This window comes from Cibotium barometz, chromosome 59, assembly GCF_041138505.1.
Source record: "Cibotium barometz isolate CiBa-2024 chromosome 59, ASM4113850v1, whole genome shotgun sequence".
NCBI classification, from domain to species: Eukaryota; Viridiplantae; Streptophyta; class Polypodiopsida; order Cyatheales; family Cibotiaceae; genus Cibotium; species Cibotium barometz.
Genome location: NC_141104.1, coordinates 20,448,143 through 20,463,581, shown reverse-complemented (window position 1 = coordinate 20,463,581; position 15,439 = coordinate 20,448,143). Strand labels below are relative to the sequence as shown.

At 42.6% G+C, this 15,439-nt stretch overlaps 1 protein-coding gene across 5 annotated transcripts in view; it reads left to right on the top strand.

The window, feature by feature from the left end:
- Positions 1-12,369, top strand: part of LOC147605582 (3-ketoacyl-CoA thiolase 2, peroxisomal-like) — a 113,608-nt gene extending 101,239 nt beyond the window's left edge. For 4 of the 5 annotated variants that reach the window (XM_086793149.1, XM_086793152.1, XM_086793150.1 and 1 more), the window contains 8 exons: positions 9,075-9,182; positions 9,280-9,357; positions 9,473-9,605; positions 10,229-10,325; positions 10,446-10,569; positions 11,017-11,125; positions 11,800-11,883; positions 11,988-12,369. In XM_086793149.1, the coding sequence (XP_086649275.1) occupies positions 9,075-9,182; positions 9,280-9,357; positions 9,473-9,605; positions 10,229-10,325; positions 10,446-10,569; positions 11,017-11,125; positions 11,800-11,883; positions 11,988-12,085 (831 nt within the window). In that variant the 3' untranslated portion in view covers positions 12,086-12,369. The remainder of the gene's footprint in view (positions 1-9,074; positions 9,183-9,279; positions 9,358-9,472; positions 9,606-10,228; positions 10,326-10,445; positions 10,570-11,016; positions 11,126-11,799; positions 11,884-11,987) is intronic. The other variant, XM_086793153.1, reaches the window with a different exon arrangement.
- Positions 12,370-15,439: the final 3,070 nt, after the last annotated feature.

Below are 15,439 nucleotides of genomic sequence, written 5' to 3'. Positions count from 1 at the left end.
ACGTTAGTGGGGATGTCGTAGTATCTAGTCCATACTATGCATGATAGAGTTGATGGTTTATTCTCTTGTGGATGACTACCATGAGGTTATAAATTGCACTTTCTTATAAGGTGAATTTGGGCATGTTCCTGGATTCATCTAGGTATATCTTGCTCTATCTTGGTCCATGTCGTGATGGGTGTTGTATAGGCTGAGTGTCAACCGAGGCTCTTTGGTGGGAGCCATAGAGGTGATGAGTGATAGATGTCTCTGTATATCCCACATCTCGAGCTGCTGCTGCCGCAATAGTTTGTCTGTGTGGTGCCTCAGCCTTAGTAGGTTTTAGTCCGAGGCATCTCCGATCTTTGTTAAAGGTATAGGCATGGTGCCTTTGGTATTGGCCAATGGAATGCAGAGTTGCATCAATGATGTGTTGTTTGTGCCAGGCATAAAGAAGAACTTAATGTCAGTGTCTTCTCTTGCCAAGCAGGGAGTTTGTGGGTGAGAAATGTCTCATCAAGGACCCTAAGAACGAGTTCCAGATTATATCCACAGGTTAACTTTGCAATGGTTTGTATAGGTTGGATACCTACGACAAACAAACACATCAAATATGTTCGATTGCATTAGATGGACATGGAGTGAAGGTAGATGAATTATGGCATGCCAAGTTTGGGCATGTAAATTTCAGAAGTTTGATGCTTTTGCAAAAGCATAATATGATGGAATGTATGCCTCGTATAAAGATCCCAATTGATCATGTTTGTGAATTTTGCATTCTTGGCAAAATGCATACAAAGCCATTCCCAAGAGATGGTTTAGTGAGAGCTGATAGCAAATTCAACTCATTCATAGTGATGTTTCTGGTCCTATGAGGACACCATCTTTGGGTGGACATCTATTTTTTGTCACATTCATAGATGACTACACTAGGTTCACATGGGTGTTTCCCATGAAGGAAAAGTTTGAGATATTCATGCATTTTTAGCGTTATGTAGCTTTGGTTGAGAATGAGACATGGTGCAAAATTCATACTCTTTGCACTGATAGAGGAGGTGAATACATGTCAAATGCATTCAAGGATTTTTTGCATAAAAAGGGGATTAAGCATTAGTGTACGGTGCCATACACACCTCAACAAAATGGTGTGGCCGAACGCAAGAATAGATCTTTGAAGGAAATGGCGGTCAAAGGTGTCATGTGCATGCACCTGGATGTGCTAATCCCAAGACTAATCCCTGAAGGCACAAATAAACAGACCAGTTAGGGCATGAGCGAGGCACTGAACAACACCAAAAAGGATCCCCATGGATCAGGACTTGGTTGGCTAAGTGGGCAAGCCATTCTGGGCTGGTCGGCAGCATTTATGGATTTTATGTCCATTGATGCTGGCCAACAGTAGTCGGCCAGCATGAGTTGGTGTCCGCATGCCTATATAAGGCTCAGCCAAGAGTTCTTTTGATCATCTGACACCTTCATGGTGTTAGGTCACAGTAGCATAGATTAGGGTTTTGTTGCTACCTTTTGGGCATGCCTAGGGCTGCCAAGACATGTACCTTTTTGTACTATATGAATATACTGAAATTACAGCTATCTCTCTTCCTTCTCTCTGTCTCTCCTTTGCGTTTTGCATCTATGTCTTCCTATGAAAGGTGTTTAGGGCTAAAAGAAGACATAGAGCTTCCGCGCATGTAACCTTGGTATCAGAGCTTCAGGTTTAGCAATGCTAAGCACTAATGGTATCCCAAATGAAGGTGCACAGTCCAAGGAGAGTAACACAAGACATGGAAAAAGTTCCCAGGAGGTTGGTTGGTGGTTCCACAAGACCCAAGGGGAATGGTAGCCTTGTGAGTCGGATGTCACTTGGGCCATACCAGGAAAGGCTTTTAGGAAAATATTTCCAAGGGATGATGATCATCCAAGGGGTGGAGTGAGGATGCTAGACTCAATACTCAGGAAAGAAGACCAAGTGTTCAGGGACAAGGCAAGAAGGCAAGGGGACAAAGTGGAACAAATGCATAGATCTTCATCTGATTTGGAGTGGATTTAGATACCGTGGATTTAGATACCTAAGGCAAGGTTTTTAGTGAAAAGGTTGCCTGGAAGGGAAGGACGGGTATGGGAGACCATATGTGGTGACAAAGGACGATGAGAGTCATCCATGGTCAGAAGTTGGAATCCTGTCATCAAGTTTAGCAGAAGGGGATGTCATGTGCATGCACATGGACATGCTAATCCCAAGACTAATCCCTGAAGGGCAGCAAATAAATAGACTAGTTAGGGCATGAGCAGGGCACTGGAGGACACTAGAAAGGATCCCCATGGATCAAGACTTGGTCGGCTAAGTGTGCAAGCCGTTTTGGGTTGGTCGATAGCATTTATGAATTTTATGACCATTGATGCTGGCCGACAGCAGTCGGCCAGCATGAGTTGGTGTCCACATGCCTATATAAGGCTCAGCCAAGGGTTCTTTTGATCATCTGACACCTTCATGGTGTTAGGTCATAGTAGCATAGATTAGGGTTTTGTTGCTACCTTTTGGGCATGCCTAGGGCTGCCAAGACATGTCCCTACGTCAAAGATGACTACTAGGATAGTCACTACAGTGACAACACACCATGGATGGAGTATGCATCAATTGGATATCATGCCAACGTTCTTGAATGGTGATCTTATGGAAGAGGTCTATGTGCATCAACCTCTTGGCTTTGTGGTTATAGGTCATGAACACAAAGTATGTTTTTTGAAGTAGGCACTTTATGGACTTAAGCAAGCACCAAGAGCATGGTATAACAAAGTATGTTATTTGAAGAAGGGAGTTTATGGACTTAAGCAAGCATCAGCCTCTTGGCTTTGTGGTTATAGGTCATGAACACAAAGTATGTTTTTTGAAGAAGGCACTTTATGGACTTAAGCAAGTACCAAGAGCATGGTATACATTGCACATTTGACCAGCCATGGGTTTCAAAGTAGTCCAACTGGGTAGGTATGAGGCTTAGTAGCTTTGATGTAGGTGAGCCTTTTGATGCTACTATTTACAGCCAGGCTGTTCGATTCTCATATACTTATGCAACACAAGGCCATATATTTCTTATGGTGTATCCCTGTTAAGTAAGTTTATGCACAACCCAGGGACAAAGCATTGGCAAGGTGTGAAGCGAGTGTTTAGATACATCCAATGTCACCATTTGGCCCCTCACCAATCTCGACCAGTGTTTTATACACTAGGTAGAACCAAGGTGTGAATGGGTATTTTTCCATAGGAGCAGCAAAGCCACAAGATGGAAGATGCCTGTGTAAAGCAAAGTTTTGTCACAGAACGTGTGTGAAGGCTTATATAGCATATTTCTACCTGAAGGCGGTTTACAGGACATGAGTTTACAGGATTTTACTCACTTATATGGTTTATAAGGATTTTTGTTCACACTTATTTACAAGTGGGTGGACATATGGGGATTTGAACAAGGAGCATATATATGAGGTGGACCTAATTGTTTTTAACCATGTGTGAACACTTTAAGTGGATGCCTCTTTTATCTCCCAAAATCAGAGGTTTGTGGTATTTTTGGTGGGTCTGCCACTTTTAACGTGGGAAAAGCAAAGATAGGCTGGAAATAGAGGAGGGGGTCGACTTTATGAAGGGGCAAAGATGCACATAGCAGTGGGGCAGCAGTCGGACAGTTAGGTTTCCCCTCTTTTTTATCTCTTGGGGGTATGCGCATCCATGGAGTAGGCGGGCAGCAGTGGAGAAGTGTTCTCTCCCTCTCCTTCTCCTTGGCTCCTGAGCGCTGTCCGTACAGAAGGCAGCAGGCCCTTCTCTTCTAGGCGAGGGCTGACGGGCAGGCTTTTCCTCTATATCTTTCGCGGCCGTATAGGTGCAGCAGTGGGGCAGCCTGTTTTCTCCTCTTTTGCGCTGGCCGTACAGGTCCTGTTTGTTCTCCTCTTCACCTAGTCTTCAGCAGGCGCCAACTTTTCCCCTCTTTCTTGCCAGTTTGCTGGCTGTACAAAAGGGGGAGCTGACTGGTCAGATTGCTGGCCATACCGTGGGCAGTGGGCAGATTCTCTCTCTCTTCCCCTTGCACCGGACATACAGTGGGCAGTAGGCGGCATTTCTCTCTCCTGTTCCGGACAGTTTAGAGGGCTGTTTTTGAACTACCTTTGCACAGATTTTGGGAGGATCTTCGTGGATCGTGGACTTATCAAAGTATTGTGGCAGGCCGTACAGTGGTATAGTGGCCAGGAAGGACTTCTCTCCCTTTTTGCTCAGGTTGTACAGTGGTACAACAGCTCGGCCAAATCAGGGACTGTATTTGGAGACACAAGATTGTGTTTTGATTCCTATGCAAGTGTTTGTTGAGGAAGTTTGTGGAAAGATCTGGTGTTGTTCACACTTGCACCTTGGTATTTTGTAAAGCTTCTCAATCAATAAAGAAGTTCCTACGAGGAGCCGGCCACTCCAGCTCAGTGTTGTGTTCCTTTTAGTATTGTTTATTATCATTTCCGCTGCGTCTTCACATCTTTTGTTGGGCATCTGAAGTGTCTGTCCATCGCTCCGGGTTCCCGTCCGGTTACATTGGTATCAGAGCTCAACCTTTCTAGCAAACTAGGCTTGACAGCAACACTTGGGAAGGAAAAGATCTTGGTGGAATCCGGGTTCGATAGCCTCTCTATCATGGACAGGTCAGCTTTGTTGAGTATTAATCTAGACAAGCTTCTTGAGCAGATGACTATCATACTTCATGAGACTCTTGACAAACAGCAACAATCCTTTTGTGAGGAATTGGATAAACTGTCGAAGTGATTGGCTGAAAAAGAAGCCTTATTGACACTCTATAGAAGGGACCCCTATGTTAATAGACTTATTTAGGGCAGAGTGGCTCGAGATCGAGGTGTTATGGACATCTTTGGGGATCTTGCTCAAGTATATGCAGAAAATCCTAGAGATCTATCTTATAGATATCTTTGGGAGAATGGGGATATCCAAGTCAATTCTGTTAACCAACATATCATTCCAGATCCTCCTCTACAACACAGGAACCAACCACCAAAGGATATAGACTGAAACTCCTGCTACGAAAAGAAGAGAGCTAGATCTTCTTCGATGACTCCTTCGGATAGGCACGAGGATTTGGAGAGGATTCTTGATCTTCCTCCGGGCTTTGAGGAAGTTCCTCGAAAGAGAACAAAACCAAGGCGCAAAGTTAAAAACGGTATTGGCTTCCAGTTTGATCAGATTCTTGGTCCCCACAGTTTACAGAAAGCCCAAAAGCCATTACCATTTTTCCCTACTTGTGGATATTGTGGCCTCTGTGGCCATGAGTCACATCACTGTGCAAAATTAATCATTTTGAGTGATTCAGAGACGAGTATGCAGCCGAGTCTCAGGAGCTCTAAGATCATCTATTATCGAGGATTTTTTTTGCTTTGTGGAGCAACTTTTTGTACATGAGGATAGTTTTTGGCATAGCTTGAGCCATACTTTTTGGGATCCTCCGATGGTCATGCTCCCTTTTTGGTTAAGTACTACTTTTTTTGTAAGTTGTACTTCTTCTTTTTGGTTCAAGCAATCTATGTATATACTCTGAATTGTTTTTGGGTTTTTAAGCAAACTCACCCTCGCATGAAAGTGCAAGGAGCAAGTGTGTTCTTCTGAGTGTGTTTCAGGAAAGCAAAGATTTTTTTTAGATAACAACGTCTTGAGTTTTTCTGGAATGCATCTCTACTTTTCTTATGGCCGCAGCGCCTATAACTACTTGTTGGTTCTGGAAAAGGTTTTTCTATGGTTTTGATAAATAGTTTATGGTTTTAGTCTTGTGTATTGGAGGCTCCTAGCAGTATGGGATGCTAGAACTATCGCCTACTCAAGGATCTCATATGGGGGGTATTCTAGTGGTATGGGACGCTAGAATATGTCGCATATGCGGTTACAAGATTATGAATTATTTATCAGTATCATGGATTGGCTGATTCTAGTATGTGACTTGTTTTGAAACCAACATAGCAAGTATTCTACGCTCGTATGGTTGGTCGAAGATATGCAGGGCTGTCCTCGACCACAACGTGCCAGTTGAGCTTCCTTGGCTTGTGTGAACATGTGCTTATTGTGGCGACTTTGCGGAGAAGGATTTCTCACATCAATCATACCATGGCACATTTCTTTTGCATGTATGTGGATGGATCCCTAGGAAGGACTCTGGTGTGAGCCCACTGACATGGCAAGAGGTCATGTATGACTTCTGAGGCTTGACATGGTGACATGTATGGCTTGTGATGTTTGACATGGCACAACATGTATGACTTCTGAGGCTTGACATGGTAACATGTGTGGCTTGTGAGGTTTGACATTGCAAAGCATGTATGGCTTGTGAGGTTTGACATGGCAAAGCATGTATGACTTCTGAGGCTTGACATGGTAACATGTATGGCTTGTGAAGTTTGACATGGCAGAGCATGTGTGGCTTGTGAGGTTTGACATGGTAGAGCATGTATGACTTTTGAGGCTTGACATGGTAACATGTATGGCTTGTGAGGCTTAACATGGCAGAGCATTTATGACTTCTGAGGCTTGACATGTGTATGGCTTGTCAGGTTTGACATGGCAGAGCATGTGTGGCTTGTGAAGTTTGACATGACAAAACATGTGTGACTTCTGAGGCTTGACATGACGAAAACACGTATGGCTTATGGAGCCTGACATGACAGGACATGACTAGCAATCCTGGTGCTCATTTCGTACTTATGTTTTGGGAAGGATTCAACATCCCTGAACATTCAGAAAAGCGGCTTATGGATTTATGAATATTTAGGACACAGTTGGCTCTTGTGCCTGTGTTTGGTTATTATCAGAGTTATTGACTCACGATAAGGATACAATTTCTTGATACGGTTGGCTCTTGTGCCCGTATCTGACTTCGGATCTGCTATTCTTGAAGGATAGTACCAGGTTTATACAGTTGCGGACAACTGCTTTAAAAGATGGAGGGGATGTCACCATTTGGTCCCTCACCAGTCTCGACCAGTGTTTTATACACTAGGTAGAACCAAGGTGTGAACGGGGATTTTTTCACAGGAGCAACAAAGCCACAGGATGGAAGACGCCTGCGTAAAGCCAAGTTTTGTCACAGACCGTGTGTGAAGGCTTATCTGGCATATTTCTACATGAAGGCGGTTTACAAGACATGACTTTACAGGATTTTACTCACTTATATGGTTTATAAGGATTTTTGTTCACACTTATTTACAAGTGGGTGGACATATGGGGATTTGAACAAGGAGCATGTATATGAGGTGGACCTAATTTTTTTAACCATGTGTGAACACTTTAAGTGGGCGCCTCTTTTATCTCCCAAAATCAGAGGTTTGTGGTATTTTTGGTGGGTTTGCCACTTTTAACATGGGAAAAGCAAAGATAGGCTGGAAATAGAGGAGGGGGTCGACTTTATGAAGGGGCAAAGATGCGTATAGCAGTGGGGCAGCAGTCGGACAGTTTGGTTTCCCCTCTTTTTTATCTCTTGGGGGTATGCGCATCCATGGAGTAGGCGGGCAGCAGTGGAGAAGTGTTCTCTCCCTCTCCTTCTCCTTGGCTCCTGAGCGCTGTCCGTACAGAAGGCAGCAGGCCCTTCTCTTCTAGGCGAGGGCTGACGGGCAGGCTTTTCCTCTCTATCTTTCACGGCCGTACAGGTGCAGCAGTGGGGCAGCCTGTTTTCTCCTCTTTTGCGCTGGCCGTACAGGTCCTGTTTGTTCTCCTCTTCACCCAGTCTTTAGCAGGCGCCAACTTTTCCCCTCTTTCTTGCAAGTTTGCTGGCCGTACAGAAGGGGGAGCTGACTGGTCAGATTGCTGGCCATACCGCGGGCAGCGGGCAGATTCTCTCTCTTCCCCTTGCACCGGACATACAATGGGCAGTAGGTGGCATTTCTCTCTTGTTCCGGACAGTTTAGAGGGCTGTTTTTGACCCAAGGCACTCAATCTTATGAGATATTTTATGCCAAGGGGACTGATTTTAAAGCTTTATGCTTACAAGTTAAATTGGGCTGGAGACTTTGATACTAGACAGTCCACCAATGGATTTGGTTTCTTGCTAGGCAATTCTTTCATATCTTGGGTTAGCAAAAAGCAACCTACTATGGCTACTTCTACATGTGAAGCTGAGTACAGAGCAGTCTTCAGAGCCATGGTTGAGTGCATATGGCTGAGGAGGTTACTTGATGACCTATATGCATGCCATTAGCGGGGTGCTACTCCCCTTCTTACAGGTACTTAAGAGTGTTATGGCTGTTGCGATAAATTCATTTTTTCACACATGGACCAAGCACATAGAAGTGCATTATCACTATGTGCGGGAGAGGCTTCATGTAGGTGACATTAGCCTCATCTATTGTCCATCACAGGACAACGTGGCAGATCTCTTCACCAAGGCGCTTCCTCGAGAGAAGTTTGAAGCTTTCCGCAAAGCTTTGGGCTTGATTCCATGTGGGGATTGATCTACTCTGTACTTCCCTCTAGATGGGGGATTTGTAAGAGATACATTTTGTAGTGGACATGTATGTAGGAGTTAGGCTTTATTAGTTCTAGGCGCATTAGGCCTTAGTTTGATGGTTTTTAAACCTTATAGCTACTTTAGCCATATTTTTAGGGACACATGGCACACATTACTTGGACCCCTTTTGGGCCTTTGTTTTAGGTGTTAAACCTTTTGGTTAATTATTATTCTCTCACTAGTTACATGAGAGCTCTTCAACCGCCAACTATTCTCCTTCTCTGTGTATCGACTATGTTGCACTTCCATTGCATTCAAGATCTCGATTGCTTTTCTTTTCCAACATAAATCTGGGCCACCTGTCTTTGCATGGTAGTGGGTGGATGCCTTTCTGAGCCGGGGGCGTCTTGGTGACCACATCACTCGAGAGGAATCTTCATCATTAGTTATGAGAACCTGAGGCATAATCACATATCATTTGTGTTTGGGCTGAGATAAACTTAATGACACATGATCTCACCAATTTTTGAAAACTACAATAGTTCCTAAGACTGAAACATCTTTACAATTTAACCTTTTTATATGTTGCTTTAAATCACTAGGATTATGTACTGCTAGGTATACACGCACCAAGGGGCAAAGGATTGCCTCCTTCCAATGGGACTCATGTCAGAAAATGTTGCAGCTGCATATGGTATTTCGCGTGAGGAGCAAGATGCCAGTGCTGTGAGAGAGAGCTCTTACTATCTCTTCTATCTATTAATTACCTTAACAGTAATTCGCACCTAGAGGTCTGTGTTCTAAAACACTTAGTGCTTTGCAGGTGTTGTCGCACACGAGAGCATCATCAGCGTCTTCCACTGGAAAGTTTGAAAATGAGATTGTGCCTGTGGAGACAAAGGTAGATGCTATAAATTGTTAATTTCCGGTGTTTCCTTTCCAGGGTTGAGGAAACCCACTATTGCAGAATGAAACATGCAGAGCTTCTGATTTCCTTTCATATGTTTCTGAGATAGTTGATAGATGCAAAAACTGGGCAAGAAAAAAAAATCACCATTTCCAATGATGATGGTATTCGTCCCAAGGCGAACATGGCAGAGCTATCCAAATTGAAGCCTGCATTCAAGAAAGATGGTTCAACCACGGCAGGTTCAAACAATGTGTTGTATACATTGTATTTTGGGCACGCATGAGTGTGTGCACGCGTGCATGTGTGTAGAAAAAAAAATGCTTAAACCTTCAAAGATCCCAATTCCACAACCTTACATTGATACTACGTTGGATGAAGTAGCGGGCCATACGGTGCACAGTTTTTTAGTGTGTCCATACATTTGCGCGCGCGCGTGTGTGTGAGAGAGAGAGAGAGAGAGAGAGATATTAAACGTCTTCAATAGACACAATGGGTCTATGAGAGCAAAAGTGATACAATAGTGTCTATATAATCTCATCACGGTACAAAAGAAAACAAAGACGAGAGCTATGAGCTGGGAATGTGAAATCTGAGCCATACGATATAAAATGGGACCGTCATCATCATACAGCCTATGGAGCTAACCCCTCTGTAGGAGGAGGGGGCCATCAATGATATCAAGCATGGGGGTATCCTGTAGAAGGCTCTGCAGATCTGCTGGGTGTGGGAAGGTGGCTCTATGCCTCTCCAAGATCTCCTCAGGCTGGGGCTGATGTCTATGTTGCTGGCGAGGTCCAGGGAGTTTGGGACATCGGGAGAGAGAGAGAGAGAGAGAGTAAACAAACTCACTCTTTTTTCTCAGGAAACTCTAGTCAAGTGAGCGATGGTGCGAGTGCAGTGCTTCTAATGAAAAGGGGTTTGGCAGTCCGACGGGGGATCCCAATACTGGGGATTTTCAAGTTGGGTTCATTTCTATACATTTTGGCACTTTCTATAATATCTTTATGTGCTAACACTCCTTCTTGTTAGTTTATGAAACCATAGCCCTCTTTCTTGGGTCTTATTTTTTACCTGTGCAGAAGTTTTGCAGCTGTTGGTGTGAATCCAGCGGTGAATGGAATTGGGCCTGTTTTTGCAATACCCAAAGCTGTAAAGCAAGCTGGTTTGCAGTTGAAAGATATCAGTCTCTTTGAAATAAATGAGGTTGTGGTTGCAATGCTAATGGGGTTCCACTACTTGAAAACCACCCTTTATATTGCGTGTTCAAAGAGTTTTTGAAACCCCCTTTCTTTTGAATATTTGTGAATATTTCTTTACAAACTTCGTCTAAAATCATATAAAAGTACCCATTGAGTCAATATATATCTGTAAGTAGAATCTTCATAATTTATACACTACATATGTACATACCTACATACATACTTTACATAGAAATCTACCTACATAGTACATATAAACATACATACATACCTCAAATACGACATATATATGTGGGCCAAAACTGTATTAAAAAAACCCCTTATTTCATCTTTTTGAGATCTTGAATGCAAACTTGGGCACTTTACATTGCGCACGCCTGAATGGGATGTTAGCTATTCCTTTTTACAAATTTTGACAAGATGGTGTTTGTGTTTTCTTTTTGGTGCCCAGGCCTTTGCTTCACAGTACGTTTATTGCTGCAAAGAGCTAGGTCTTGACATGGACTTGGTCAATGTGAATGGTGGGGCGATGGCCCTTGGTCATCCTCTTGGATCTACTGGTAAGTTTCTTATGATAGAGGCTGTTTGTAGGCAGTCACTACACATCTTACAATTTCTACCTTTCACACAAAAAACAATTGAGCTCGCACATAAAATAGGCCTGGCCTTGTCCTCATATAACCTCTATGGCCCCTAATGATATCCGAGGAAACGTGTTACAGGGTTTGTAGCATATAGTAGATAGGATTTGTAGCTGTCACAAGCAAAAAAGCAATACAACCTGTGCAGTTGGGCTCCTTCGAACTCGTCCTATCAGAATGGGGTGTTAAAAGCTTGTTTATCTTCTTCTTCGTTCTTTTTCTTCTTCTTTTTTTTGGGGGGGGGGGGGGGGGGGGGGGTGTTGATGATGATGATGTTGTTGTTGTTGATGTATGCCATTTAACACTCATGAAATCTGACCAACAAGGAGAAAAGCTACACTTGAGTTTGCTTACTAATTTAAAGAATTGGCTCATATCACATGGAAATCAGATAGATTGAAGACCTATCATGTTACACCTATCCACACATTTTTTGCCATGGTCGAGCTAACAAACCTCACAATGATGGCAAACAAGCTTATAGCCAATGCCTATGTTTGTTGATCATAGCCAATGCCTATGTTTGTTGATGATCTGGCGTATTGATAAAAGCATGGACTGATTCCTCCTTGCACACATGGTTTTGGTAATAGGCGCGAGGTGTGCTGCCACCCTTCTTTACGAGATGCAGCGACGAGGCAATACTTGCAAATATGGAGTTGTATCAATGTGCATTGGTAAAACTTTTGACATTGCATCACCTGTCCGGTCTCCTCCATACAACCTCCACTGCCTCTAAAGACCAAGAGAAGTTATCAGTCATCTTGTGATTGCTTTTCAGGTTCAGGCATGGGAGCGGCTGCTGTACTAGAAAGGGGTCCTATGAATGATACATTAATCAACGACATAATCAACAATGCAAAAACCGTAAAAGCATAGACTTCATCTGTACACTTAGCACAGTTTTATGTATATTCTTTTTCAGATTCACTCATATGGATTTGAAGTACTGTCCATAATGATTGTACTGGAATATATATCTTTAAGCCTAAGTTAGGGTTCTGCAATTTCCAGTATAGATTGCTAGCCCTCTTCTTCTTTTAGACAATAATACAGAAGGGTCTATATATTTGTACCATGGATGATGGAGTTTTAAGAGCTTCAATGTACATATCAGCACCAAAAGCCAAATGCTTGGAGGTGGTCCAAGTTTTTTATATTCAGTACAAACTGTATTCTAATTAATGTTGTTGTTTATTGTAACTTCAAAATCACAAACAAAGGCTTCCAAACAGCTAGTGAAACATATTTTATGCATGGGGAACACCTAATGTTCTGGAGTGAGAGTTTTGTTGGGATGAATACCTTGCAGCCAACTTAAAGGGAATGTATGAGCATCTACACTGGCACACGATGATCTCACTGACCCAGAAGAAGAAAAAGACAACGAAAAGTAGCTCAAATTAGGGGAATGTTGGTTTGATTTCAACATTTTAAGCCTTTGGCATTGTAATATACAACATAAGGCAGGCTAGTAATTGAGAAAAGAACTATTGTAAAAAGATAAATGTTGTTACAGCTGTTAATTGAACGTTGGATATGTGTCAATTAGATGTCTCTACAAAGAGTACCAAAGGATTGCAAAAACATGAGTAATATAGCATTAAAGCATCAATCCAAAGCCACCATGCACTAATCCAATATGAAAGCTACTGTTAAATCAAAGCCCAGCTTGTTTTATTCAAAGGAGAGATGACTTATGGAAAATATTATCCATGGTATAGGCCACCTTTTTATAGGCTCTTGGCCGGTCATCGGGCGTCCACACTTGGGTGCCTGCCCATCAGTCTATCCCTAGTCTAGCTCGCCAATCAGCCTGCCTAGCTCTAAGCTTTCCCAAGCCTTGAAGTTATTGTGTGCGTGTAGCTCATGATAGATACACTCTGTGCACGACATACTCCTCTTCCTCTAAGAGCTCACTCCTAAGCTCAATAAAAACCGAGGGTTCTTCTTTTGAAGGGTAGCCAATTTTTCCCATGTAGGGTCCTCCTCAACACGATCCTTCCACTTGATCTTGTATTCCATGAGTAGCGTATTTCACAATCAGTCTTTCACGAAATCCAAGAATCTTTTTTTGTTCATGTCAGACAAATGACATATCCTTGACATCTATGATTTCTTGAGGAGTAACTAATTGGTTTGTTCCACCCAGTACTTCCTTAAGTCTACTGACATGAAATAAGGGATGAACTTTCACATGAGAAGGCAAGTCCATTTCATATGCAACTGAATCAATTTGGCATGTAATCCGAAATGGTCCACAATATCTAGAGGATATTTCCGAGATTGACCCGTTCGTAAAGTCTCGAAATCTTTCGGAACTCGCAAATACACCATCGTCCCTTTAGAGAACTCTCGGGGTGAACGATGTTTATTAGAATAAAATATGTCTCTGTCTTGAGCACTTCTAATAGTTTCCTTTGTAACTTGTAGCATTTCTTGCATATCTTGCAAAAAATTACACACATTGCATCATGCTGAAGTTCTAAAAATCCCACGGTAATAGGTGATCTAGGTTGAAAACCGTACATAAGCTTAAAAGGACTGAAACCTGTACTCGTATGCTTTGCGATTGTTATATGCAAATTCTAACATAGGAAGATAATCCTTCCCAGAACTATGTCTTTTGGGGACATGTGCACGAACCATATCCTCTAAAGTCTGATTCACCCTTTTAGGTTGACCATCAGATTGAGGATGATCCGAGGAACTCAAATTCAAAGTTGTTTCCAACTTCTTAAAAACAACCCCTATCATTGACTATGTCCTACAGTAAACCGTACACTCTAAACAATAGCTCGATAAATTGCCTTGCTAATTGCGTAGCTGTAACAGTCTTCCGTGTAGGTAAAAATCTAGCCATTTTTGTCAAGCGGTCCATCACAATCCAAATAGAATCATGGCCTTAACGTGTTCTTGGCAATCCGGTAATAAAATCCATGGAAATACTTTCCCACTTATCACTTGGGATTTGCAAAGGATGCAACATCCCAGCGTATCTAAAGCGGTCAGCTTTATTTGTTTGGCAAACCTGACACTTGAGGACATAATCTTCTACATATCCTTTCATCTTTGGCCATTAAAAATGTGTTTCACTAAGGCTAATGTCCTGTGTACCCTAGGGTGTCCAGCAGAAGGGGCGTCATGACACTTCTTAAGAATCTTGGACCTAATGTCCGGGACTTGTGGTACACAATTTTTATCATTACGGAACAGTAAACCATTTCGAATCATCCACTGGTCTCCCGCAGCTTGAATGGTAGGCTGCTCAGTCATTGAGTCTTGGTTAATCAATGAGCTCTCGTCATGGATCCTTTGCCAATATGGATCCTCTGCCAATATGGACCAAAATAACTATCAGTCCTGCAAAGCCCTCTCTCAATGACTGAAATAAGTTAGTAGAAATCTCGGTGAACGACAAAGTATTCACCTCTCTGATTCGACTAAGCGCATCTGCTGCACTATTCATGGATCCCCTTTCGATAATGGATTTCAAAATCAAAATCTTGCATTAACGTAGCTCATCGAGCTTTTCTTCCTCTCAAATCATCGACATCACACACGTACTTGATTGACTGATGAGATCAGTCATAATACCACAAACTTGGAGCCATATAAATAATGTCTCCAAACCTTGAGAGCATGAATGACAGCATAAAGGTCCTTCTCAAGGGTTGGCCAACGAGATTGAGTGTCGTCCAGCTTTCGAAGAGTCGAAAGCAACAGGTCTACCATCTTGGAATAGAGCAGTCCTGATTGCATAGTCACTCGCGTCCATATCAAGAACATAAGGCTAACTAGGATCTGGTAGTGCTAAGATAGGTGCTTCCTTGACTTTATCTTTCAAAAGTCTGAAGGCCATATCCAAATCATCATTCCAAGATATAGGCTGATTCGGCTTACGTCCACGACCATTCAACAAGTTAGTCATCTCGGTAGTGTGAGCTAAGAGTACCCCCGCACAAATTTTCGAAGAAAAACTACAAAATCGATAAAAGAACGAAGTTGTCTCACTGTCTGCGGTATCGGCCAGGCCAAAACCTTTTGAATTCAGTCATAGTCAATGCTCAACCCGTCTCTTGTGGTCTCGTGTCCCAAGTAAATGATTTCTGTCATAAAAAACTCACATTTACTTAATTTAGCATACAGTCGATTCTGTCTTAAAATAGTCCAGACAATCGTGAGGTGTCTAACGTGATCCTCAAGAGTACAACTATATACTAAAATATCGTC